At 45.1% G+C, this 23,934-nt stretch overlaps 4 protein-coding genes across 10 annotated transcripts in view; 2 read left to right on the top strand and 2 right to left on the bottom strand.

Annotated features, from left to right (window-relative positions):
* UTP4 (UTP4 small subunit processome component) overlaps nt 1-8,793 on the bottom strand; it is a 30,154-nt gene extending 21,361 nt beyond the window's left edge. The window contains exons 1-5 of one of the 2 annotated variants that reach the window (NM_001205672.1): nt 8,720-8,772; nt 6,951-7,111; nt 4,566-4,757; nt 3,577-3,661; nt 2,007-2,096 (exon numbers count right to left, since the gene is read on the bottom strand). In NM_001205672.1, coding sequence (NP_001192601.1) covers nt 2,007-2,096; nt 3,577-3,661; nt 4,566-4,757; nt 6,951-7,109 — 526 coding nt within the window. In that variant the 5' untranslated portion in view covers nt 7,110-7,111; nt 8,720-8,772. Of the gene's footprint in view, nt 1-2,006; nt 2,097-3,576; nt 3,662-4,565; nt 4,758-6,950; nt 7,112-8,719 lie in introns of both variants that reach the window. The other variant, XM_059876614.1, reaches the window with a different exon arrangement.
* Nucleotides 8,794-8,816: 23 nt separating this feature from the next.
* Nucleotides 8,817-19,789, top strand: DERPC (DERPC proline and glycine rich nuclear protein). 2 transcript variants are annotated; one of them, NM_001378392.1, is made up of 4 exons: nt 8,817-8,922; nt 16,299-16,356; nt 16,621-16,738; nt 17,136-19,789. In NM_001378392.1, the coding sequence occupies exon 4, from the start codon at nt 17,357-17,359 to the stop codon at nt 18,977-18,979; it is 1,623 nt and encodes a 540-aa protein (NP_001365321.1). In that variant the 5' UTR covers nt 8,817-8,922; nt 16,299-16,356; nt 16,621-16,738; nt 17,136-17,356; the 3' UTR covers nt 18,980-19,789. The 2 variants fall into 2 exon arrangements, with proteins under 2 accessions (NP_001365321.1, NP_001365322.1); NM_001378393.1 differs by lacking the exon at nt 16,621-16,738.
* Nucleotides 8,843-19,789, top strand: CHTF8 (chromosome transmission fidelity factor 8). The gene is made up of 4 exons (NM_001114969.2): nt 8,843-8,922; nt 16,299-16,356; nt 16,621-16,738; nt 17,136-19,789. The coding sequence occupies exons 2-4, from the start codon at nt 16,334-16,336 to the stop codon at nt 17,358-17,360; spliced, it is 366 nt and encodes a 121-aa protein (NP_001108441.1). The 5' UTR covers nt 8,843-8,922; nt 16,299-16,333; the 3' UTR covers nt 17,361-19,789.
* HAS3 (hyaluronan synthase 3) overlaps nt 19,786-23,934 on the bottom strand; it is a 26,612-nt gene continuing 22,463 nt past the window's right edge. For 4 of the 5 annotated variants that reach the window (XM_024977958.2, XM_015475705.3, XM_015475704.3 and 1 more), the window contains one exon: nt 19,786-23,545. In XM_024977958.2, coding sequence (XP_024833726.1) covers nt 22,622-23,545 — 924 coding nt within the window. In that variant the 3' untranslated portion in view covers nt 19,786-22,621. The remainder of the gene's footprint in view (nt 23,546-23,934) is intronic. The other variant, NM_001192867.1, reaches the window with a different exon arrangement.

The following is a 23,934-nucleotide window of genomic DNA, read 5'->3' as shown; positions in this document are numbered from 1 at the left end:
ATTTGCAGAAGAGAATAGTGTTGGAGAATAGTATACTATATAATGAAATAAAAAGAGAATGCTATAAAAAAGAACATTCAGGAAACAAAGAAGAAGTCTAGAAACAAACAGCAGAAAGGAAAATCTCAAGAAAAGGTCTAAGATAAAGATGACAAACTCTCTAAGGAAGCAGAGTAAAAAGTTACGAGATGAAAAGTAACAGGAAAAAGAAAGAAAATAAATGAGAAAAGCCAATATTCAAGTGCTAAAATTCTAGAAAAAAATGGAGAGCAACTCATTTAGAAAATGATTATAAGAATTTTTCCTCAGAAATGGAAAACATGGGTTTTTGGATTAAAGGAACCTATCAAGTTGTCCAATATAATCGATATTAACAGATTCACACAACAAAGAACATAATTATTAAATTCAGAACAGTAAAGATAAAAGGAAGATCTTAAAAACTCCCAGGAAAAACAAACCACAAAAACCCACACAAAGCATCTACTCCCAGAAAGGCATCAGACTTCATAACAGCAATAGACGTTGAACAGAAGAACCAGGGCTTCAACGTTCTAAGGAAAAATAATTTCCAACGTAGAATTCTTTCTCATAAAAACCCTTTCTCAGGATCCACCAAACAAAGTGATAAACTAGGAAAGTGCATGACATGGCTATGGGGAACTCTACGTGAGAAACAAGCAAAGGAAATTCCCAGAATGGTTGAAAAATCAGAATTCAAGATCTCAGAGTTGTGCAGCAGGCCCAGAAACTGGCTCCACTCGACTGAGGCAGGGCACAAGGCTCTGGGAGAGAATCCTTCAAGGAGGCAAAAGTGGTAGGAAGAAAACCACAAGTGGGAATTACCTAGTGGTCCGTGGTTAGTGGCGGTCTGGTGCTTTCACTGCAGGGGTCCAGGTTCAATCCCTGGCCAGGAAACTAAGATCCTGCAAGCCATGCAGTGCACCCCACTGCACCCAAAATGAGAAAGAAAACCAGATGTAGCAGAACCTACCTTATACAACTAGAAGAATGTAGAGATGAATTACTGATATAGGTATCAATCACACACACGAGAGAGAGACACACACACAATATTAACGAAAAGAATACAGGGTACTTCCCAATTAAAAATAAAATTTAAAAAGACCTTACAGTAAAAGGAAAAGACATTTACTCTGCAAGTAGTACCTATATAGTCTGAGAATAAAAATATCAACTGCTAATCTGAACAAAATTACAATATAACCGTCCTAGGAGGATCAAGAAGAAATGAGTGCATGTAGCAAAGTGCAAAGAAAGAGGGTTAATACAGAAGTCAATAAATAATGGGCTAAAACTGAGAAAATAAAGTACAGTGTTTTAAGCATACTATGTATAGCACAGAGACAAATACCAAAAGAAACAGCTAAGAGTTGCAGGTTATTGCCTTTGAGGAGCAGGAGAAGGGATACTGGGGGAATCCTGCTTTTTTGTAATAAGCCTTAAGGAATTCTTTGACTATATGCATATATGACTGATAACAATAAAAAACTTGCTTAAGCAGTACAGAGAAAGAAAAAGGCGACATCCCTGCCGTGTGTATCCTCTCATCGTAGAGGGGAGTACAGACGGCCACCTAACAGGTTGAAGTCAGTCTCATCACTAAAGGAATCCATCAGCCAATCCTCCAGGCCAAGAGCAGAGGAAATACGTGACTGTGTTACCAAGAACTAAGGTTCCTCAGAGACAGACATCTTCTTTTATGAAGAACTGGTATATATAAATAGGTATCTACTGGTTATTTATATTAAGTGGCTTACTGGTTGAAGGCAAATTTTAGTGTGAAATTCTTATGACGAAAAATACTGTATTTAATTGAAGAATCAAGAGTCTCCTAAAAGCAGCAGTAGGAATCTAAGAAAGACATGAAATTCATGGTGACATCTCAGAAGGCTGGTGAAAGCACAAGGACACAAGCTTTTGGAAACAGACAAATGTGAATCTGCAAAGACCCACATCCCAAATGAGCTGAGAAAAACAGTCACCTGATTTGGAGTCAAACACGCTAATATAGTCTATGGAGCCAGCCGCAACGTGAGTACCAGCAGGATGCCAGCTGAGACTCAGGATTCGACCTGGGGAGTTTTACAACCAAGGAGAAAGTGACATACACGTAAATATACAGCAAACGGTAACTGAGTTCTCTTTCCACAGTGATCTACAGGGCTAGCGTTCTATAGTCTTAGCGCTTACCTACTGCATTTTTGAGAAGAACTGTTTTGTAACAGGTGAGGAACAACTTTTTCCTGGGACTCACATGACATATTTGATGCTTGCTTTTAATAATGGATAAATGGTTGACAGGAGTGCAAACAAACACAAACTTCTGAGGGTGATCCGGCAGTAACCAAACAAAATACAAACGTGCATATCTGTCACAGCAACTACACTGGCAATTTCACCACAGAGAAATATTACTGGAGTGCCCAAGTGAAGAGAAGAATGTTCGTTACAGCAATGGCTTGAGTAGTAAAAAAAATATTAATAATAATATCTATCAATAGGAGTTTGGTCAAATAAATTATGGAACACTGTAAAATGGAATGCCACTCATATGAGCACAACTCAACTCACACAGGAAGATGTCTGTGATATAGCAAATGAAAAAAAAATAAGCTAAAAAGCAGGTGCAAGCACTCTTGGAAATGTATCCGTCAATGTATCCATCCATTTGAAGATACAAAAAGGTCTAGATTCATTTAAAAATGTTGCCTACAGACTGAAATGAGCCACTTATTTTTTCTTTCACCCTTAGCCAAACACATGGAATTTTTTTTTTCAAACGCGTGAAATTTTTAACAACACTGTGTCACCTTTGTAATTAAAAAATACAACACCTGCAAGATATTAAAAACAAACATACAGGGATTTGATGAATACAGAATGAATATTACTGTTGGACACAGAGAACATCTCAGACACCACTCTCCAGAAGAGGAGTCAGCATATTGTAACCCAAAGGCCAACTTGAGGTGAGTTGTCGTTAATGAAGTTTTAGGCAAGTACAACCATCCCCATTTGTTTAAGCATTATCCAGGGCTACTTTGCTGAAGCCTACAATATATATTAGCTGGTGTCTTTACAGAAACAGGTTGCCAACCTCTGATCTGGAAGTCTGTGTGAGTAGCTGCAGCTGGAACAGGGGCAACTGTCTATAAAATTCCCACATTCAACTTGAATGTACTAGCAGGACTGAGAACCAGAGCCTCTACCTACAGGAAAAGTCCTAGTTTTGAGACTTTATGCACATTTATCAAAACTTCACTAACGTGAGTGAGAACTAACAAACTGATTCACACAGAAACACTTGCTTTTCTATTTTGGACTGCCAGTTTTCTCTGTTATTACCTAACCAGGCAGTCACAACCATGCTATGTTACACAGTAAAGAGAACCTGAGCTAAGGACATCTGCCAGCATATACCCTGCATCACAGAAAGCTGGCACACAGATAAAATACTCTCTGGACCCATGGGAAAGTATCCCATCTCCAGCGGCACAGAAACGTAACTTCTTGTTAACACTACTCGCTGCCCTGATGACAAATAACCCTTACTTTTCTGACGATCAAAATTTCTTTCAAACTGGATTTTGTCTGGGGTGATCTGAAATAATTTCACAGATCCATCTTCACAGCCAACCTATCATGGAAAAGGGGGTGGAAAACAGAGAAAGCATTTTAGAGAACCAAATATACACATTTAAAATATATACATTTCTTCCCTCAAGCTAACACTTGCTCTGAAAGAGGAAAAATAGTTTGTGAGATGAAAAAAGTACTGTTATCAAGAAATTTGGTTCCTGGCAGCCTTCATAACCCAACCAGAAAGCAGGCCAATGAGTGGCCTAATTCCTGCACAGGACATGGAGGAGAAATAGGATTTCACGGCATGTCTGTGCTAGATACAATGGCCTAAATTAAAGACCCATTAACTGTGTCACTTTCATGGAGATATGTCAAGATACTGTAAAATAGTACCAAAAAAAAAAATCAGAAACTTATTACAGAAAATTAATGGTAAGAATGTGCGGGGAGGAGGGAAATCTTAAGTCTGTGCTCAAAAAATTTTTGAGAAACATGGTTCCACAAGTTGACTTGTAAAAAGACCTATCAGAACTTTTAGTATACTAACATGTGTTGTGAATCTACAGAAGGATTTAATACGTGGTAATTCTGAAACAAAATGTATCATAAAACACAAAGTACAGCAAAACAAAAGACAGTGTCTGTATCTCCCAATTCCAAAGGACACAATTTGGGAGATGCTGAACCACACTGAAACCTCTGGTGTCATAAATGAACAAACAAGATCCAAAGTAGAAGCAGAAAGGGTGCAAAAGGACAAGGGATTTTTACATCTCAGTAATAACCCCAGTCGTGTATCTCCTATTGGAATCCAGGTACAATTGGTTGCTTGAATTCAGCTCAGACTGGAATTGTGACTGGCCACAATGTAACTTCACCTTCCTATGAACACAGGGAAGCAAGTGTAAATGGGTGCAAGAGGAAATCTCGGTTTGGATTACCAATAGTTGCATACTGACCAAAAGTTGAGAGGCATTGGGGCTGGCGGCCATGCTCCAGATGGGCCCTCCAAAGGCATCCACAGCATACTTGATGGTCAATGCCTGTAAATCATACTCGATAATTTCTCCATTGAGTCCAGCACTAAACAGTCGCTGTCCTTTCGCCCAGCACAGAGCTTCTGTGGCCCGAGACTCATGTCCTGGGAAAAACTACAGAAACACCATAACTTCTCAACCCACCAAGAATTCACCAGCTACCAGCACTGAGTGATCACAGGCAAACGGGGAAAATTAAAACGCCTCTCTAGAAATAACTTAGTGTGGAGTTTCACATTATCTGAAGATCATGATACCGATATTTTCATTTTTTTTCAGGCTCACATTTTAGTTATACAGTTGGTTTTGTTTCTTCTTCTAGGACTTGTTCTGCAAAATGTTTTCGGACAATAAAGTCTGCAAGTAATTGTATTTGATGTTATCTGATTTTTAAAAGTCATTGCAACGATCTTGATGGATGATTTCAAAGGTGTATACGTGTCAAAAGTTATCAATATGTATACTTTGAAAACATGTTGCTTATTGTGGGCCAATTTCACCAATAAACGTCTAAAAAATGAAAATAAAAGAAATGAATGCAGCTCACTCCAGCTTTTCATTCAAGTCTCAGATTTCTAAGTGTTCTCTTCTTGCTCAAAAAGCATTCATACAATCAAGGAATCTTATTCTTATAGCTGCTTGCCACCAAAGGGAATGAAAGTGAAACTGAAAGGGAAGTTGCTTAGTCGTGTCCGACTCTTGGCGACCCCCTGGACTGCAGCCTACCAGGCTCCTCTGTCCATGGGATTTTCAAGGCAAGAGTACTGGAGTGGGTTGCCATTGCCTTCTCCAGGAGAGATACAATTTTTCCTATCTGAACTTGAAAAAGCAAAGCACCTGTAAATGGTCTGCCCAAATTGCCAAAGTCAATGACACAAATAGAAGATAAGTCTCCTTACTACTAGTCTCTACTCTTCACTCTCATGATCTGAGAGTGATCACCCAAGCTAATCAATCTTCAATAGCCAGAAAGGGAACAAGGAAACCAAGTGGAAGACTAGACTGAATTAATTGTTCAAGAAAAAAGAAAACTGATGGGAGTGGAAAATAAGATGTACTAGGTAAAGACTGGTCGAATATATATTAACTCAGTGATGCCTTTGTATTAAGCACTTGCTAAATGCTGGGAATACAGCCATATCACTGACAAGATCCCTTTTTCATAAAATCTGAAGTTCAGCAGGGAAGAAGACATTAAACAAATATATAAACAATTATATAGTTGCAATGATAACAAGAAAAATCACAGGATGCAACAAGCGTGCATCACAGCATGTTTTTCACACTATAGAATGAGACTCATTTTTTCCGACCAGTGATTTCTTAACTCTGTTATTGCTTCAGGGGTCAGCTCAGGTAAGTCATCCCTTTCCAGGAATCCTAAACCCACCTCATCAGAGCAAGGTACCTCTCCACTAAGATTCTATGCCCATGCTTAGGTCTATCATAAAACTGACCACACTATTTCAAAACTGTATAGTCATCTTTCCCCCACTGGATTTTGAGCTCCTTGAAGGTAGGGCCTCTGACATTTATCTTAATGCCTAATGCTTGTAGTCATTTAGAAACAGTTACAGAGTACCTAAATTCCAAGTACTAAGCTTCAAGACACTGCATTCATTTTTCCTTCTATTCATTTGTATCATGGTGTTGAGGGCATGCAAGGCACTCAATAAATGTGAACTGAATTATTTTGCTGCATCTGAAATCTGTAATCAGAGACTTTGAAAAATATGCTGCTGTAACAGCCCTGTGCGTATACCCAAATGATATTTTACCTAATTTAAAATCTTCTTTACTTCCAAACATTAGGTATATAAATCTACCTTCTCTCAAATAGATAGTTTAGGAATTCATCTTCTTGCTATCACATCACCAAAAAGTTTGATATTAAAACATCTCATCATTTTTTTCTGAATTAGCAGTGAAATGGGTAATAACACAGCAGGAAATGCCACTTTACTAAAGTTACAATGGTGCAGAGACTGATAGGAAGCAATGATCTTGACAATAAGAATGCTGTGCCCGACAGATCTAGTAAACATCAGTTTCTAAATGGCAGTGAGCACCACAATTCCTAGGTAGGATCTTTCTAACCAACATTACATAGATTGAAGCTCTAAGCTCATCAGTCAGACAAGAGATTGTATATTTGTTCTGTGTTTCTAAACAACAGAGAGAGTAGGGGAGAGTCATTTTCTTCTTATCTCTTTGCATACAAAAAGGACATAGAAGATTTTGCAGAATTGAACTTAAGAAAAAAAAATTAACATCGACACCACCAAATCAGGCTCCCAAATGACTTACTTTCTCCTGAAAGTAGTTTGCTGACAAATTATAGATTTCCACAGTGCCATCTGTTCGTGAAACAGCCAATCTGTTTGACTGGTTATTGTAAGCCACACAGCGGATCCCTGATGGAACATAATTAAAGAAACGCACTCGATGGACATTAAATTCACCCATTCCTAGGAGAGGAGAAAAGAATCATTGTTAAACAGCGGTATGTCACATCTATTGTTTTTTATTACCACTCTTCTGGACTTTCGTCATGGCTCAGATGGTAAAGAATCAGCCTGCAATGAGGGAGACCTGGGTTCCATCTCTGAGTTGGGAATATCCCCTGGAGGAGGGCATGGCAACCCACTCCAGTATTCTTGCCTGGAGAAGCCCCATGGACAGAGGAGCTTGGCAGGCTACAGTCCATAGAGTCGCAAAGAGTCGGACACGACTAAGCACAGCACAGTACCACTGTTCTACGTGGCAGACTCCAAATGTATCTCACTGAGGTTCATTTCTATTTTTTCCCTCCTTTTTTGGGGGTGGGGAGAAGGCCAGGCAGGAACTGGGGGTAGGGAGGATATGGGATCTTAGTTCCCCTGCCCCCTTCACTAGAAGCTCCCAGTCTTAACCCCTGGACCACCTGGGAAGTCTGTCTGAGGTTCATTTTAACATATTCAACTAAAGATGCTTTCATGGTCCACACAGAATCTATCAAATAGTCTCCAGAAGCTCAGGATTCTTCCACAAAAAAAATTCAAAAATCATCACATAGAGCATCACCCAGCCTCCTAGCAATCCTGCAAACTGCCTGAAGGAAGTGCTCCAGGAAAAGAGGTGAGAATCTAAAACTTGATCTTAGAGCAAAAGACTGAACATAACCTTATTTTTTTACTTGGAGTGCGCGCTTGAATGGAGCCACAAAGAGCTGACCAAATGTATTCGAAAAGAAAGTGAAGTCGCTCAGTCGCGTCCAACTCTTTGCGACCCCATGGACTGTATGTAGTCTACCAGGTTCCTCCACGCATGGGACTTTCCAGGCAAGAATACTAGAGTGGGTTGCCATTTCCTTCCCCAGGAATTGTATTCGAGGCAGAACTAAAGTCTCCTTCGTATTTGGTGCGTGAGGTTTCTGGGGCTGCGGGTGGTGAATAGGAGGATCAATACCTCGACCATTCTAAGAAAGCAAGAAATGGTGACAGTCTAAAGGAGTCTCTCAAAGTCAGGTCCGCAGAATTCCTAAACCAAAACGATCTTTAACAAGGCAGGATTCCGGGTACTAATCCATAGCTCCAGAATTCCAGTCTTTTGGGGTGGGAGATGATCAAGGAACCTGAATTTTGGCAAACATCTCCATCTCCACTGCATGCTGTCTGCAAATCACAGACTCAACTACGGTGGTGACGGTGGGGCTGATGGGCAGGAAGAACCAAGAGCTTCTTAGCGGGAAGAAGCGACAGGACTGATCGGGCATCTGTCAGTTACTTTCTCTATCCCCAGCTCCGCCGCCGCCAAAAGACGCACTCGGGTCAAGTTCGCCCCGTTACTCATCTCCCTTCAAGGTGAAGAATCTGCCAGGAGAGAAGGCGCGTTCGGCCCAGCTAGGCTATGTGTGTTTCCGAGGCGCGCGAGGGCTCCGCCGCCCCTTCCCTCTCCGGGGATCTCTGGAATAACCTCCACCCGGCCTCGGCAGAGGGGAATCGGCGAGTTTCCCGGGGGGCCGACCTAGAGCAGGCCGCACTCCCTAGATACACCCCCATTCCATCCCCGCCCCCTACGCCCCTTCCCCAACTCACCGGTGGAAGGGCTCGCCACTCAGGGAGCTCGTCTCTCTCCGCCCCGGCCCCACGTGCGCGCGCTCGCGTGTTCTGCCCCGGAAGTGCTCGCGGCGCAAGGCCGGAAGTGCGCAGGCAGTGCTCGCGGCGGCGGCGACGGCGGCGGGAGGTTCGGTTGTCGCCCGTTGGCCGCGCGGCGCCGCGATCGGCGGCCGCCATTGCAGGTCAGGCCGCGGGCAGGGAGCGCGGGAGGCCGCGGGGAGCGAGGGCTGAGCCGGGGATGGGGAGGCGAGGGTGCGAGAGAGCGGGAAGCTAGGAAGCTGGGGCCGGGCGGGGCGCGCGCCTCGAGGAGAAGAATGGCGAGCTGAGGGGCGGGGAGCGGCGGGCGGGGGAGGGGAGGCCGGGAAGGGGGAGGGGAGCGGGGAGGGCCGCGCAGAGGTGGGGGCGACCCAGAGGCGCCCTCGGGGTAGGAGAGCCGGGAATTGCGGAGAAGGGAGCGGTGCGGAGTCGGAAGGCGGAGGGAAGGGAGCGAGCTGGGCGGAGCGGGAGAAGGGCGGAAAGAGTGGCCGAGCGCGGGCGGAGGACGGAGAAGGGGGCGGCGCGGGCCGGAATCTCGAGGTATGTGCGGGAAGGGGCTTTTTTCCCTGGGTTGGGAGGGAACCCAGCACGCGATGCTTGCTAGAGTGGGGGAGACCTGGAACCCAGGAAGTAGCGGGAACATCAGAAAGGGTCTAAGCGGGGGGTAGGACTGTGAGTTCTTTGGAGGGGACATTTTTAAATCTTGGGGGGAAGAGGCTATTGGGAGCGGTAGTTGGGAGAGTGACTGGAAGGAAGAGATTGTCTGGAGAGTGATCCAGCTTCTTTTGTGGGTGGAGTGAGAGGCCGGAGAAGAGTGGGGTGGAGTTCGGGTCCTGGAGGAGCGAAGTACTTAAGAATTGGGGGACATAGGAAACGATTTGGAAGATGAGGGTGGTAGAGGAATAACGTTTAGAGCGATCTTTAGGAGGGTGAACGGTTTGGAAAGACCATTCTGGGGTTGGAGGGTGGAGTTTAAAATAGTTTCCTTGGGAGGTAGGAGAAAGGCTTGGTAAGAGGTCCTAGAGAAAGTCGGGGGGGTTGGGGGGGAGGTGGGCAAGAGACGGGTAGCGGACAGAGAAGTCCCAGAAAGTGAGAGGGGCTAGAAATAGGAAGTGCTTGTAGCTCAATTTCCAGGGAGAGGAGGAGGGGGTCGGGGGAGATGGTGAAGATGGGGCTGGTGGGAGGGAAATCCAGTATAGAGGGAGACCTCTAGCAGAGCTAGACAGGAAGGGACTTTGGGCAAGGGAGGGGCTCAGGGCAGTAAAAGGAGGAAGGGTAGATGGGGCCGCAGAGTAGCAGAAGATGGAGAAAACTGGAGTAACTCAGAACGACTGAAGCCATCTTTTCTACCTATTGTCTACGAATACCAGTAATTGATTCCCTCCATCATGGGAATCTTAAAACGTGATGGGAAAGTCCCACATGTATGCATAGTGTCCACACACGTTTTTGAACACACTGTTCACTAATGAAAAGTTCGGAAGCATTCAGTTCCACCTACCCTCCATGGCCCCTTTTCGGAGGAGAGCAGACTTCTCATTTAGAAACTGGATTTTAGCATTTAATAAGTCTGTCAAGAGACAAGGTCTTCCCTTGAAACTTAGATTATCCCCATCAGTCACAAAACCACAGTAACACTGCTAATAAAAGTAATCTGTATCCAGTTGTATGTAAAAGTTCATGAATTGTTCATTTGCTGTAAAGGCACACAGAAATAGCTACCATGCTTAGAGAAGAAAACCTTCCAGAACTTAATCCCTGAAGCAGATTGGTAAACCCTGCCTGCCATGTTTGAATTGTTCTCCCATTGTGTAAACTTGACTTTATTCTTAGAACATGCTGCTTTTATAGGATGTTTTAGTCCACTGTAAAGATTAAAATAATAATTAAACAGAGTAAAGTCACTCTATTGGACATGTACTAAGAAAATGCCATGTTCCTCCAGGTAATCAGTAGCTTGACCCTAAGTTTTACCATGTTAGGCACGTGCTAAGGACTTTACATTCATAACTTCATTTAATAAAACAACCTTTTTGAGATAGGTTTTTTTATGCTCAGTTTATTGGTGGAGAAACTGACATTACGTTACCTCCATCATACATAGGCTAGAAAGATGGTAGACTCAAAGAAGGCAGGTCTGACACTGAATTCTCACTAAATCCCTGAACACAGAATAGTCTTTGGGACTGAATAAGGACTCAATAAATGCTAATTGTTGGCCCAGCAATTTGCAAATATTTTGTCATATTTAATTTTTTAATAAAAATGAATTTTTAAAAAAGTGAAAGTCTTTATTCCCCTTTTTTTTTTAAAAAAAATTTGTAAGGGCCTAATGAAAACAATTTTAAAAAGACTGTTTAGCTCTAATAAAATTTAATTCTGTGTAGTTAGGTTAAACCATTGAGTCAGAGCCCATTGTTTCCATAAAAGCTGCATATTCTGTTTAATACCATACATACATCACTTTCTGCTGCATCTTATTTTGGGAGCTGTTAACCATTAAGGATCCTTGCTCATTGCTATTCTCTGTTAAGCGCTTAGTAATATTAACAAACAATTCAGAAACCAATGGATAAAAAATTTTGTAGATAAGATGAATCAGTGAGAAAGAATGCTCTGTTCTTTTGACTGACTTTGTCTAACATTAAGGAAACGGGTTTGGGCCATAATTTTGAATCCTGGAGCTGACCTTGAGTACATCTCTAGGGATTTCAGAAACTTAAGCCTCATCAATTGGATATGATGAAAAGCAGGCTTACTTGATTTCAGCTGCCTACCCCACAGATGTCATAGTGGCAGTATGTAAGATTTTCCTCATAGGTGGTTTATTTGCCATCCTGTGGTAGATGCTGTGAGAAGGGCAGTGTTTATAAAGCAAGTTCCTCTATAGACATCAGGCATGGGGGTGGGGGGTCCTATGTGAGAGGACCAAAGGAAAGGGTGGATTGTGGGCCATATTCCGCAGCAGCCACTCTCAGGTGTTCGACCAGTTACTTAACCTTTAGCTTCTACGCTTGTTTCCTCACTGTAAAAAGGCAGTGACAGACAGTGCCTGTATCATAGCATTGTTTGCAAGGTGAAAAAAAATCCAGGGAAATGTTCAGAGAGGTTTAGCTATGTTAGAAATGAAGCTTCTGTATTAAAAAGATAATGCTTTGCCTGAACTTTTCTTCCTAAGAAACTGGTGGCACTTTGATTTTTCAGGTTTTAATGACTTTAATAGTAACTGACTTCAAAATGACAGTTAAGATGTATCCCAGATTCGGTCTGATTTCAGACAAACCTTTTGACTTTTGATTAGGGCTCCCATTGTGAGTATGCGTTTGTTTTGAGAAGGGATTCCTTTGCTACTCTGGTTTGTTCAGGCCTCTTGAAGTCATGCAGACTACTGTCTTGAGAAACAACAGTGTTTCAACTTTACTTTTCCAGAAATCTTGAAGCACCCCCCCCCCCCCCCCCCCCCCCCCCGCAAAAAGACATTTTGTTTTTGTCTTTCCATAAAGGAAAAAAATAGGAGTTAAAATGTACACAATGCTTTTTAAAAAGTTTCTTTTACATAGCTAAAGTCATTTGACTAACGAGTACAGAACACATGTATTTATTTAGCCATGTAACAGCCTCAAAAACGTAGGTAGAAAAAAAATTTCCCCTTTTATAAGAGGGGATAGGGAGTCAAAATAATTCATTGCAGGGAAAAGGTGTTTGGTTTTTTCCATACCTTCCATCTCCAAGTCCATACTGTAGTCGTGGCCTTTGAGACTCCACTCTGAAATACATTGAATTTAAACATCTTTTTAAAAAGTAAGATCATAACATTCTTCCTGGCTCTACAGGAACTTGGAATTATTATTCTTAACCAAAGACAGTTGATCCTATCTAAATTTGGGATTAAACTCAAGGCTGTTGAGAGAGAGAGGTGCTGGGCAATCTTTTCCACTGACTTTTAGTTTCGTGATTTGATATGGTACATTGGTCAAACTGTGCCTTCAGATATTGCTCTTGATAACAGCTGCAGTTTCTACACAAGCAGTACCTTAGAACAGACACTTAAAAGTTGCATTGGTTATTTGTAAATGTTGGAATGAGTTGAGACTGAAGACTTAGAAATCTCTTTGTTTTACAGAAATTTTTCATTATAATGTTACTTGTTACCAACAGGATTTGACTTATATTTTACTTCTTCACCTCTTTGTTTTCCTACTAACTTGCTCTGCCTGCTCTCAAGGGGATGGGGACATATTAGACTGCATGTTCTCATGTTTTTACTTTGACTTTTCACTTTCATGCATTGGAGAAGGAAATGGCAACCCACTCCAGGGCTCTTGCCTGGAGAATCCCAGGGGCGGGGGAGCCTGGTGGGCTGACGTCTATGGGGTCACACAGAGTTGGACACGACTGAAGTGACTTAGCTACACTGGGTGAAATGCACCTCCATTAGGTGTGTTATTAGTGAAGTGCCCAGGTAAACATACCTCGTTTTAAGAACAGCTGTTTAGAGCATGGAGCAAGAAAAAGAACAATCTGATTCAGCCAGTGGGATATTTTAAGGTGCTAAAGGAGAATTTTAAAATACAAAGGGATGCGTTCCCCTGCATTATTTATTAATACTAACTTGGTAAATACACCCCCATGTACATAAATATAGCCACATCAGTCCACGGGTTCCTATGAGCTAGACTTTTGCAAGCTGGGTGTGAACTTCATTTGTCATCACTTTCTCCAGCCTCATTAGGTCTAAAGTGTTTAGGTCACAGGATTTTTGTTTTTAGGAGAATTGCTAGCTGCCTGCCTGTATCAATAGGTGTACTCAAGCAGGGCCGCCTACATAAGTGGATAGAGAGCTGTGTGGTCTTGTTGGAGCATTAGCAACAAGTATGGAAGTGCAGCTACTCTGACCCAGCTACCAGGCATCTGTTTTCCTTTATCCACTTCGACCACTTTTTTTCTGGTTTTTGTTTTTATTTATTTAGCTTTTTTGGCCACACCTCGCAGCTTGTGGGCTCTTAGTTCTCTGACCCATGGCAGTGAAAGCCCTAAGTAGGCCACTGTTTTGAATTCTTGTTCTGGCAGGAGACTCCAGGAAATAGGGAATGCACCAAAAGTATTTCTATTAATACATCCCCTTTTTCTAAACAGTCTGTACATTCCTACCTCAGAGTCAGAGGTCTTAAGGGTTAATCGCCTTCCCTGCTGTGATTTTCCTAAAATGTGTATCTGTGTGAACGCTTTATTGCTTCTCTGAAACTACCTGTATTTTACTATCACTTGCACTTACCAAAGAAAATACACTGTATCATCAGTCACCAAAAGTTTATTTAAATCAAATGAATATTGTAAAGCAGTTATCAGGCAAAAAAATAAATACAGTTTTAAAAACTCATTTACAAGAACTCTTTCTTGATCTACATGTATTTATTAACCCTTAGAAACTTCACAACTTCAGTTTCAGTTATTGAGCCTTTTTTGATTTATGGCTAAAGTGTACCTACCATGCTCTTAAGTTTTATAGTTATAATGTGGAAATGCTGATTTACTTATCCTTTGAAAAATCAGCTATATGTTAGTCTTTTAAAGCAGTTCCACATCTTACAATATTTGGTCTTCATAATAGTTAAATGAAGCCGACAATCTAGGTTTTAGCCCCACAGTGACTTGGGTATGATGAGTGTCCACACTTCAGGCTGGAACCTGAACTTAGGGCTTCTAATTTTAAATTGTTAGTCTTTCTCCTTCAGGAGACCTTGGGAGAATATTAAAAGTGCTTTGGTTGGTCTGTTGATGGTGGAGGTAGGGCCTTCTTACCTGTCAGACCTTTGTTCCCCTGGGCCAGTGTATTACCTGTGGTCGGGGGCACCACACTTGGCAGTGCTGCAGCAGGTCTGGCGTATTCAAGCATGCCTTCCGGATGTAGCTCTTGCTAAATGCATGTAAGCAGTGCCTGCCTGATGCTTTCATGCCTTTCTGTCCTCTCTTGGTTTTCTCCTTGGTTGAGAGGTATTGATTACAAGCGTGAAGTCAGATGGCCTACGTTTTTACGCTGGCTCTGCTACCTGCTAGCTGTGTTTGTACCACATATAAGCAAGAGTATATCCCTCAGTAGCTTTTATCTGCAAAATACGGCTAAGTCCTTGTCTCACAGTAGTTGAATGAGATACCATCCATAATATGTATATGCACAGCATCTGATTCATAGTAAAAATTGAATAAATACTGCTGCTGCTAAGTCGCTTTAGTTGTGTCCGACTCTGTGTGACCCCATGGACGGCAGCCCACCAGGCTCCCCTATCCCTGGGATTCTCCAGGCAAGAACACTGGAGTGGGTTGCCATTTCCTTCTCCAATGCATGAAAGTGAAAAGTGAAAGTCAAGTTGCTCAGTCGTGTCCAACTCCCAGCGACCCCATGGACTGCAGCCCACCAGGCTCCTCCGTCCATGGGATTTTCCAGGCAAGAGTACTGGAGTGGGGTGCCATTGCCTTCTCCGGAATAAATACTAACTGCTATTTATACTTGAAGTCCAGTAATTGACCAGCCTCATGATTCCAAAGTGTGTTTGGTGCTCAAGAGTAAGAGGTTCTGCTGTCTTACAGGGATGCTGGCAGTATATTGATACTTTTCCCTGGAGATCCAAAACAAAGATTGACATGTCAATAAGGAAACCTGTTTAAGCAGGTGTTTGCTAATAGCACAATTATAATACCTGTTAACTTGTTCTACAGTTGGTAAACACTGATCTGATAACCTTACACTAGGCTTCATCTATTCATTGGAAAGATTTTTACAGAAGTCATAGTTTAGATCCCCCATCCCTTTAGTCCCCCCTTTAATCTACCTCTCTTAGGAAGACAGGTATAAGAAGCCAGTTTCAGGCAAAAATGTCCCATTTTAACTCATTCTTGTAGAGTACTGCAAACTTGCCACCAGGTGGGGCCATTGTATAAAATGAAGGATTAAGCATCAGGGTTGTTTTAGTGTCTAAATGAAAGATGGGCAATGTGTTTGATGAGAATCACGTTAGAAAATAAGCTTTACCATTCACTAAAGTCTGAAGGACCTTTTCCGTTCTCTCAGCTTTTAGTTCAGAGAGATCCTTTGAATCTTGAAATAAAAGATAACCAAAGTGGCAGACATCGACTTACACCATCACCAAAGGAAAAAGTAAATCTAAAAGAATTCCTTAGTTTCTTAGACAAACACAGAATGGAAAATACAATGCCCCTGAGAAAGGCAAGTTGGCATACTGACGAGAGGGTGGGCTCTGCAGTATATGTCTTAGGTTCAAATCTTGGCTGGTTGACTAGTAGCTATGTGACCTTGAACACACTGTGGTACCTATTAACTTTCCACACTGTGGTTGACCCTTGGTGATCTGAAGCAATTCTCTATGTATAATACCAGTTTAAAAAATGTACATGCTATGGAGTTTTTAGGGGAATGAAACTAAATGTGTCTGAAGCATTTAGAAAGTGCCTGGCACACAGTATTCATTACGATTATCCTAAAAAATATATTTTTCCTCTACAGCTTCTTTTCCGTTGCTTTTTAAAGACGTAAAGCTCATGGTGCAGATTGTTATTTCCAGGTGAGTAAATTTTGAGGGTTTTAATTTAGCTTGAACGATCAAGTCTATATAGGTTTGAAATTTCCCTGAAAGAATTGGGGTCCTCAGATGCATCCAGCACAAATCCCAGCCTTTCAGTTTTGAGTTCAGTGCGTGGCACTGCCCAATTTCCCAAGAACTTGTGCTCAACAAGGAGTTCCCTTGGGCCTTGAATGGTGGTGTAGGACACTATGATTCATCCTTCACCCCTCCAAAATAGTGTAACCGCCAGCCCTTTGCTTGCAGTGCTGGGGCTGGAGGCCTGGCAGAATGGGTGCTGATGGAGCTACAGGGGGAGATCGAGGCTCGCCACAGCACTGGATTAGCTGGAAACCTCCTGGGAGACCTACATTACACCACTGAGGTGAGGGGACTTTTCTTTCCCTGCCTAATGCCTCAGGAAAGCAAGCTACACCAAGGTGGTGCTCCCAGGACCCACAGTGAGGACTGCCCTCAGGTTTGTTATTCAGGGTCTAGCCAAGCCCCTCTTGTTCTCCCCCCCCCCACCCCCGACCTCTGCAGTAGCAGGGTAATTTAGCTTTGGGGAATCTGGAAAGGTCACAGTTCTGAAAGTAGACATTCTCTCACCTGGGGCCGGAAAGAGTAAAAAGGATATGAGGGTGGGTTATCCATTGTGGCTTCTCAGCAGTGGTAGAGGGAGTGGAGGTGCCAGCATTGACTCCTAAGAGCATCTCTAGAAGGCACTTGAATATTATGACTTCGCCCTGAACCTCAGGCATCTCATTCTTGTTCTGCCAAAGGGAATCCCTGTGCTGATCGTGGGGCATCATATCCTATATGGGAAAATCATCCACCTGGAGAAACCTTTTGCCGTCCTTGTTAAACACACTCCCGGGGAGCAGGATTGTGATGAACTTGGCTGCGAGAGTGGCACCCGGTACCTGGTGACTGCACTCATCAAAAACAAGATCCTTTTCAAAACTCGTCCCAAGCCCATCATCACCAACGTCCCCAAGAAAGTATGAAAGAACCTCGGATTTTCCCTCGAGAGCGGCCAACTCCTTGGACTCGTGCTCCCCTGCCACCTCGAGGACGGCTGGACGGTTCCCTGGGACCCCAGGGGGGGCCTGTTCTAAACACAGGCCACCCACTGGGTATGAACTCGGATCCCTTCCTTATGGCAAGCAGTTCTCTTGGTGGAAATTTGGCTCCATTTCCAAGGAATCCCTCTCCTTTTCCCACTTCATCAGGCTCACTGGCTTCAAATCCAGCACCTTTCCCTGCTGGTGCTCGTGACCCGGGCCTGGCTTCTTTTCCAAGAGGGATGAACCCCACTAGCACAGGTGCAGTTTCTTTCCCAAGGCCGGGTGGTCTCTTGGGCCCAAGCCCAGGGTCAACTCTGAATCCTAGGGCAGGGGCTCTTCCAGGCCCAGGGCCTCTGTCTAACCCAAGGCTAGGGAGTCTCCCAGGGCCAGGTCCGGTGTCCAACCCAAGGCCAAGTGGTCTTCTGGGAACAGGTCCTGACCCCAGAAGTGGTGGCCCCATGGGCCCTGGATCTGGACCCAGCCTGAGAGCGGGTGTCTTGTTGACTCCTGGAAACGGTCCTCCCAATCCTAGACCTGTTGGCCTGGGCCCTGGACCGAGTCCCAATCTGAGGTCAGGCTTTGTAGGTACAAACCCTGCCCCGAGGTCAAGTATGTTTCCAGGTCCTGGCCTTGGGCCCAACCCAAGATCAAGTGGCCTGGGCCCAGGCCTTGGGCCTAATCCAAGGGCAGGTGGCCTGGGCCCAGGCCCTAATCTGGATGCCAGAGCAGGTGGCCTCTTGGGCACAGGATCTGGTCTTAACTTAAGAATGGCTGGGCCTCAAGGCCTAGATCTTGCTCCCATTCTAAGAGCAGCAGGTCTTTTAGGAGCAAATTCAGCTTCTTTCTCACAGGCTTCTGGAAACATGGGCACAAGCCCATCTTCCATGGCCAGACTTCCTGGCCCCATAGGCCCAAATTCAGGGCCTGGCTCTCGGGGAATTGGCCTTCCAGGGCCAAATCCATCTCCCCTGTCAAGGGCTCCTGGCCCCGTTGGCCCTAATTCAGCTCATTTTGCAAGGCCTGCTGGCCCTATGGGAGTAAATGCTAATCCCTTTCCAAGGGGGACAGGTTCAGGGGGGTTGAACCCAGCTGCCTTCTCTCAGTCTTCTAACACATTGGCTTCAAACCCAATTAACTTCCAGAGGTCTGCTGGCCTCCAGGGTTCAAGTCCAGCAGTTTTCCCAAGAGCCTCTGGGCCACTAGGCCCCAACCCAGCTAACTTCCCAAGGGCCACTGGCTTACAGGGTCCAAGTCCAGCTACCTTCCCCAGGTCTATTGGCCCGTTAGGCCCTGGTCAGGTTACCTTCCCCAGGCCAGCTCCAGGGCCACTAGGCTCTTCGCCAGCTGGCCCCGTGGGTATCAACCCAGCTCCTTTTGCAAGGCCAACTGGGACCCTGGGTGTAAACCCAGCTTCCTTTCCAAGAATGAATGGCCCTGTGAGCAAGACTTTGGTTCCATTTCCTAGAGTGGGGAGCCTCCCTGGCACAAACCCAGCTGCTTTCCCCAGACCAGGGGGTCCAATGGCTGCAATGTACCCAAATGGAATGTTGCCCCCTTAAACACCATTTTCTCTCCAGGACCACCTTGGTTTCCAGGCACTGTGGTTCTGGGCAGGTAAAGTAGTAGATATGGAACTACAATCTGAAGTACATACCTGGGGCTCAGGTTCAAATGAGCCTTTTTCCCCACTCTGCGTCTTTCTTGACTGAAGGAACTTTAACTGTGGGATGTGGACTTTAGCAGGTGGGAATGATCCCACCTTGAGAGAAGGAATCTCCAGCCTTCAGGAGCCTGCTGTGCTTTTGTCCCACAGCTTTCTGCCCCTTGTTTCTTACTGGTTTCTTGAATTGTTCTTGTGGACCTTTCCTCAGGGATACATTGGCCTGCAGGTCCCAATTCATACATAGTCCCCTGCTCACCACTGGAGAATGAGCTCACTGCTCTCTAGAAATGTTGCATTGGTGAAAGGACCATGCTTCTGCAACACTGACCTGGTCATCCTCTACTGCCATACCTTCTTCCCCTGGGGACTTGAACACCGAACAGGGAAGTGCAGCCACTTCAGAGAGCCACCAAATACAGCATCCGCTTGACTGACTGGGTCTGCAGCTTCCTTCTCCTGGGACTTAGAGGAAGCCAGAACCAAGGCTACACTGCTCATCCAACTCCCTCTCCACTGGTACTCCCAATCAAAGAACCTCAAGATTAAACTGATGTGGATGGGATTATGGGAATTGGGGTGGGGGGTGGGGGATAAAGGGGAGAAATCACTGTGCTTTGTTCAGCCTGATGTGAAAGGATGGTTGGTGTTTTTCCCACATTGTATCTTTTCTTACTGTTTCTTTAATAAATGAGATGAGAGGGCTGTTGATTTCACTCCCTTTTTATTACCTGTTCCACAGGGAAGGAAGTTTACCCACTGCTTTTCATTGTTTCAGCTTGGCCACAATTCTCCATGACCTCTCAGATAATACACTTTCATTTAAGGAGGAAGCAAGCTTTGGTTTTTAGCCTTAACTGGTTAGCTAGGGCTAACTCATTGGCTCAGTAATTTCTCCAAAGATCCTATGCATCATCTACAGTAAAAACTAAGCCACCACAGGTGTGCAGTTACTAAGCAGGCCTACTGTATTCCCCAGGTCCAGAGGCAGCTTTGACAACTTACCTGCTTCTGAGTTCCATTGGAATTACCTTGACAAAACTAGTTCTGCCTCAAATACCCATCTTGGAACTGAATTACAGACCTTTCATTAGTTCAAAGAGGGAAGGAGGAGTTCAGAGATACCAGCCTTAAGTGAGATTCTTTATTTTGACAAATAAGTGCAGTATAAAAAATTTCACCAGAAAGTAAAAAAAAAAAAAAGTAAAAATAAATATGTTTACAAATTGTAGAAATAATACAAAAGAGGGTTAAAATTCTCATTGAGGAAAAACCAAAACGTGTCCAATTGTATAAAGGCTCTTCCCTTGCAAGAACGGGAATAAAGCTGAAGACCCAGTTTGGTTTCGCTGCTGAAAAATGTACAAAATAACTTAGAAAAACCAGTCGAGGTCAAACGTTGTGAGCCCACTTGTACCTGCCTGCTCGACCTGGGGAAAGTTGGTGATCTCTTAAGTGCAAGGCAGAGCTGAGAGGCGGACTGCCCAGACTCTCCATCTGGGCGTCCATCCCACGTTAACCTTCAAGTAAATGCTGAAGAAAAACAAGCCCTTAGTGAAGTCAGCTCTGCAGTTGGCTGACCGGATTTCCTCCATTGTAGTGCTCAAAATAGTTTACTTCTTGGCCAGCAAAAACACGGAAGAGCCCGGAACAACTGCCTTTAGCAAATGCCTGCTGCCTCTTCCTAGCCTTCTGGATTAGGCCTGATGTCAACCAACAGTCTTCTCAGAAGCTTGAGGCCTATGCGATGCAGCAGTGTTGGCGCACCTGGAAAACCCACGAGTTGGCGGGTGATGAAGGGAAGCACCAGGGTTTGCCAGTCTGACTCAGAGTGCACCTAGTTCCTTTGTGGGTAGCACCTGGGCACACTAGAGGCTTGCCCCTCAACTACTCTCCACCTTGGTGCTGGTTCTGACAGGTCAGCAGGCCCTCTGGAGTGGACATTTGGAGAGAGCACACTGGAGCAAATGACCCCTAAGTCAAAGGCTTAGTCAGTATCCCAGGTTTTAAACCCAAGAGCTCAGAGCAGTCTTGTGGATTGCAAATCTGTAGAAAATGGCCTTCCCTCACACCCTCTCCAAAAAAGCAGAGGAAAACCAAACATCCTCAAGAGGCGTGAGAGAAGACAAGAACCTTAGAATTTAGATACCAGTTCCATCCCCTTGTTTGATTTCTGGACAGGAGCAAGCAAGTGCAGTAGTGACTATCCACAACTTGGCTGTAAGAATTCCCTGGAGAAGCCACTGAGGAGAATGGACAGTCTCAACGATGACCAGCTTGGACTGAGGGCTCACTTAGGGAATGCTGAAAAGCTTTCCATTAGAGGTGATTGTCAAGAACTATAGCCTGAATGTCATGTGTGCTGTCCAGCTGCCAAGGAACCTGTCCAGGCAGTTCCAGGCTGCAGCCAGTTTGGTCAGAGACTCCTAACAGTTTTCCCCCCACATGCTGACGGCAGGCTGGCCTACTGCAGAGGGGCCAATGAGAGCCCTAGGCTCTGTCTCACTTGCCACCTTGAAAAACTTAACTCGGTGAGGAGGAGGGTGGGAGAGGTGACTTATCACTGTGAAGGGAAGCCAAGTGAGAAGGCTGGCTTAGACTCAGAGCTGAATTTGAGAGAGGAATTCAGGAGTATACAGCTTGTAATACCCAAGTCCTCACTTCCTTTCTCATCATGTTAGGGTTTAATCTTCTTGGTAGATGACCAGAACATTTTACCTTCTTAGAAGAGATCACAGACAAGCTAATCTAGATGTTTGGGCAATTTCCAGGTAGAATTGTCAGCTCCCAGCCTCCCTGTAACCCATGGCTTTTAGCACCACCACCACCACCACCGTTTGTTCCTCCTGGCCAGCTTTCCTTTTTAACATATATACACACACATACACACACACACACACTTAACAACAGTACAGTGCTAACTCCCTGCTAGTCTGGCTCATCCTTGGGATGCTGAGATGCGGAATGAGGTACTTCACATAAGAAAGCACCATTCCCGGACCCTGTTTTCTGATGCCCAAAGATCAGGCTTCTGGGCCTTGTATTTCAGGCACAATCTTATTGCATTGATAACTAGATTGAGGTGGGGACATGTTACTAGCTGGCCCAGATCACTCAAAAGTACTCCCACCACCTCTGATTGTGTTCAGGTGGACTAAGAGAACCCCTTTCCTTGGGCCCTTGTTGCTCACTCACCCATGAGAAGTTGCCACTGAATGGAACTTACTATTTGCTTTAGCACACTTCTGAGTTCCCTCTGGATCTCAGGGGAGGAAGTGGAATCTTGCCCAGAGGCCACCTGTATGTGCGGAGGCAACAGACAAGCGGCCTGAAAACAGTATGCCTCCTCTGCCTCTCCTCCGCTGCACTGGACTTGCCTCCTTGAAGCAGAGCTGTCCCAGGCCATACGACAGTCACCATTCTTTGCACTTTGGACCATTAAGAAACTTAAACAGCACTCCCTCTCCCTCCCACCCTGTCTTTTCTGTTCCCCTTCCCTCCCTTACCCATTGCACTCGTCCCGCTCTGCTTGGGGGCTGCATCACACCTCAGCAAAGGCTAAGCTATACTGTTCTGGCTTCTTCCCGCATCGCCGGGCGATGATGGCCAGGTACAGCATGAGGAGGGCCACCCAGTAGCAGCCGTACAGGATGGCCCCAGAGACCAGGAAGGCCAGCTCTGTCTCACTGAACAGATCCTGGCAGTAAGCTGTGTAGGCCAGCCCCCCAAGGAGGACTGCCACCCAGATGGACACAGGGATGAGGCCAATAAAGTTCACCACGATGGTTTTTCGGCCAGAGGTGCCCCAGCCAGACTTGTTGATGGTAGCAATGGCAAAGATCTTGGCCGGCAGGAGGCTGGACATATAGAGAAGGGAGTAGAGCGACATGAAGATCATCTCTGCGTTGCCCCGCAGGAAGCAGGCGTAGGTGGCCTTGATAATGCCCACTAGCTGCACTGTCAGCAGAAAGAGGAGAATGTTCCAGATGCGGCCCCGGTAGAAGAGCTGTATGACCGTGGCAATGAGGAAGAAGGGGAAGAAACCTGTGACCACTGACTCGTAGGTCATCCAGAGGTGGTGCTTGTGGAACCACAGAGAGTTGTAGAGCCACTCCCGGAAGTAAGACTTGCTCCAGCGAGTCTGCTGGTTGAGCCACCGGAGGTACTTGGTGGGGGTCTCCGTGAGGCATTTAGAACGAGCTGTATACTTAGTCCTGTAGCCAAGACTCAGGACTCGGTTGGTGAGGTGCCGGTCATCCCCAAAGCTGCACTTGCTGCCCAGAAACTTCTGGTGGTACCAGTCCTCTAGGAATTGCTGAAGGAGGCTGTTACGGTACATGCCCAAGGGCCCACTGATGCACTGCACACAGCCAAAGTAGGACTGGCAAGCCCGCTCCACGTTGAAGGCCATCCAGTACCGCACACTGCTCAGGAAGGAGATCCATGAATCGTACTTGTTGAGGATCTGCAAGGGAACCAGAGATTCTGGGCCTCCTTGCCTGATGATGAGAGCCCCAGGAGACAGACACCAGAGAACAGGAGGCCTCCTTACACTCTGAGATCTGTAGCCCTTGGCTCTAGTTTCTGTCCACAAGTCCCAGCTCTCTCAGAGATGGGAAACCAGAGGCTGAGAGGAGGCAACCACACCCAGTCAACTCTTCTCAGCACCAGCCCCACCTCTCCTCTGTGTCATATGCACCAACTGTCCCAATGAAGTGCTCTAGCAGCCAAAGCCACCTTCAATCTCAGGAGGCAGCCTGTGGTGGCGGCTGAGAGAAAGGCTTGAGAAAGAAGCAAAGTAACACCCCAGCCCCCTACACTGACCCTTTCTGCAGTTGGAAAGCTTCTTGGAAA

The sequence above is a fragment of the Bos taurus genome, chromosome 18 (assembly GCF_002263795.3).
Source record: "Bos taurus isolate L1 Dominette 01449 registration number 42190680 breed Hereford chromosome 18, ARS-UCD2.0, whole genome shotgun sequence".
NCBI lineage: Eukaryota > Metazoa > Chordata > Mammalia > Artiodactyla > Bovidae > Bos > Bos taurus.
This window is presented reverse-complemented; position numbering and strand designations above follow the sequence as displayed.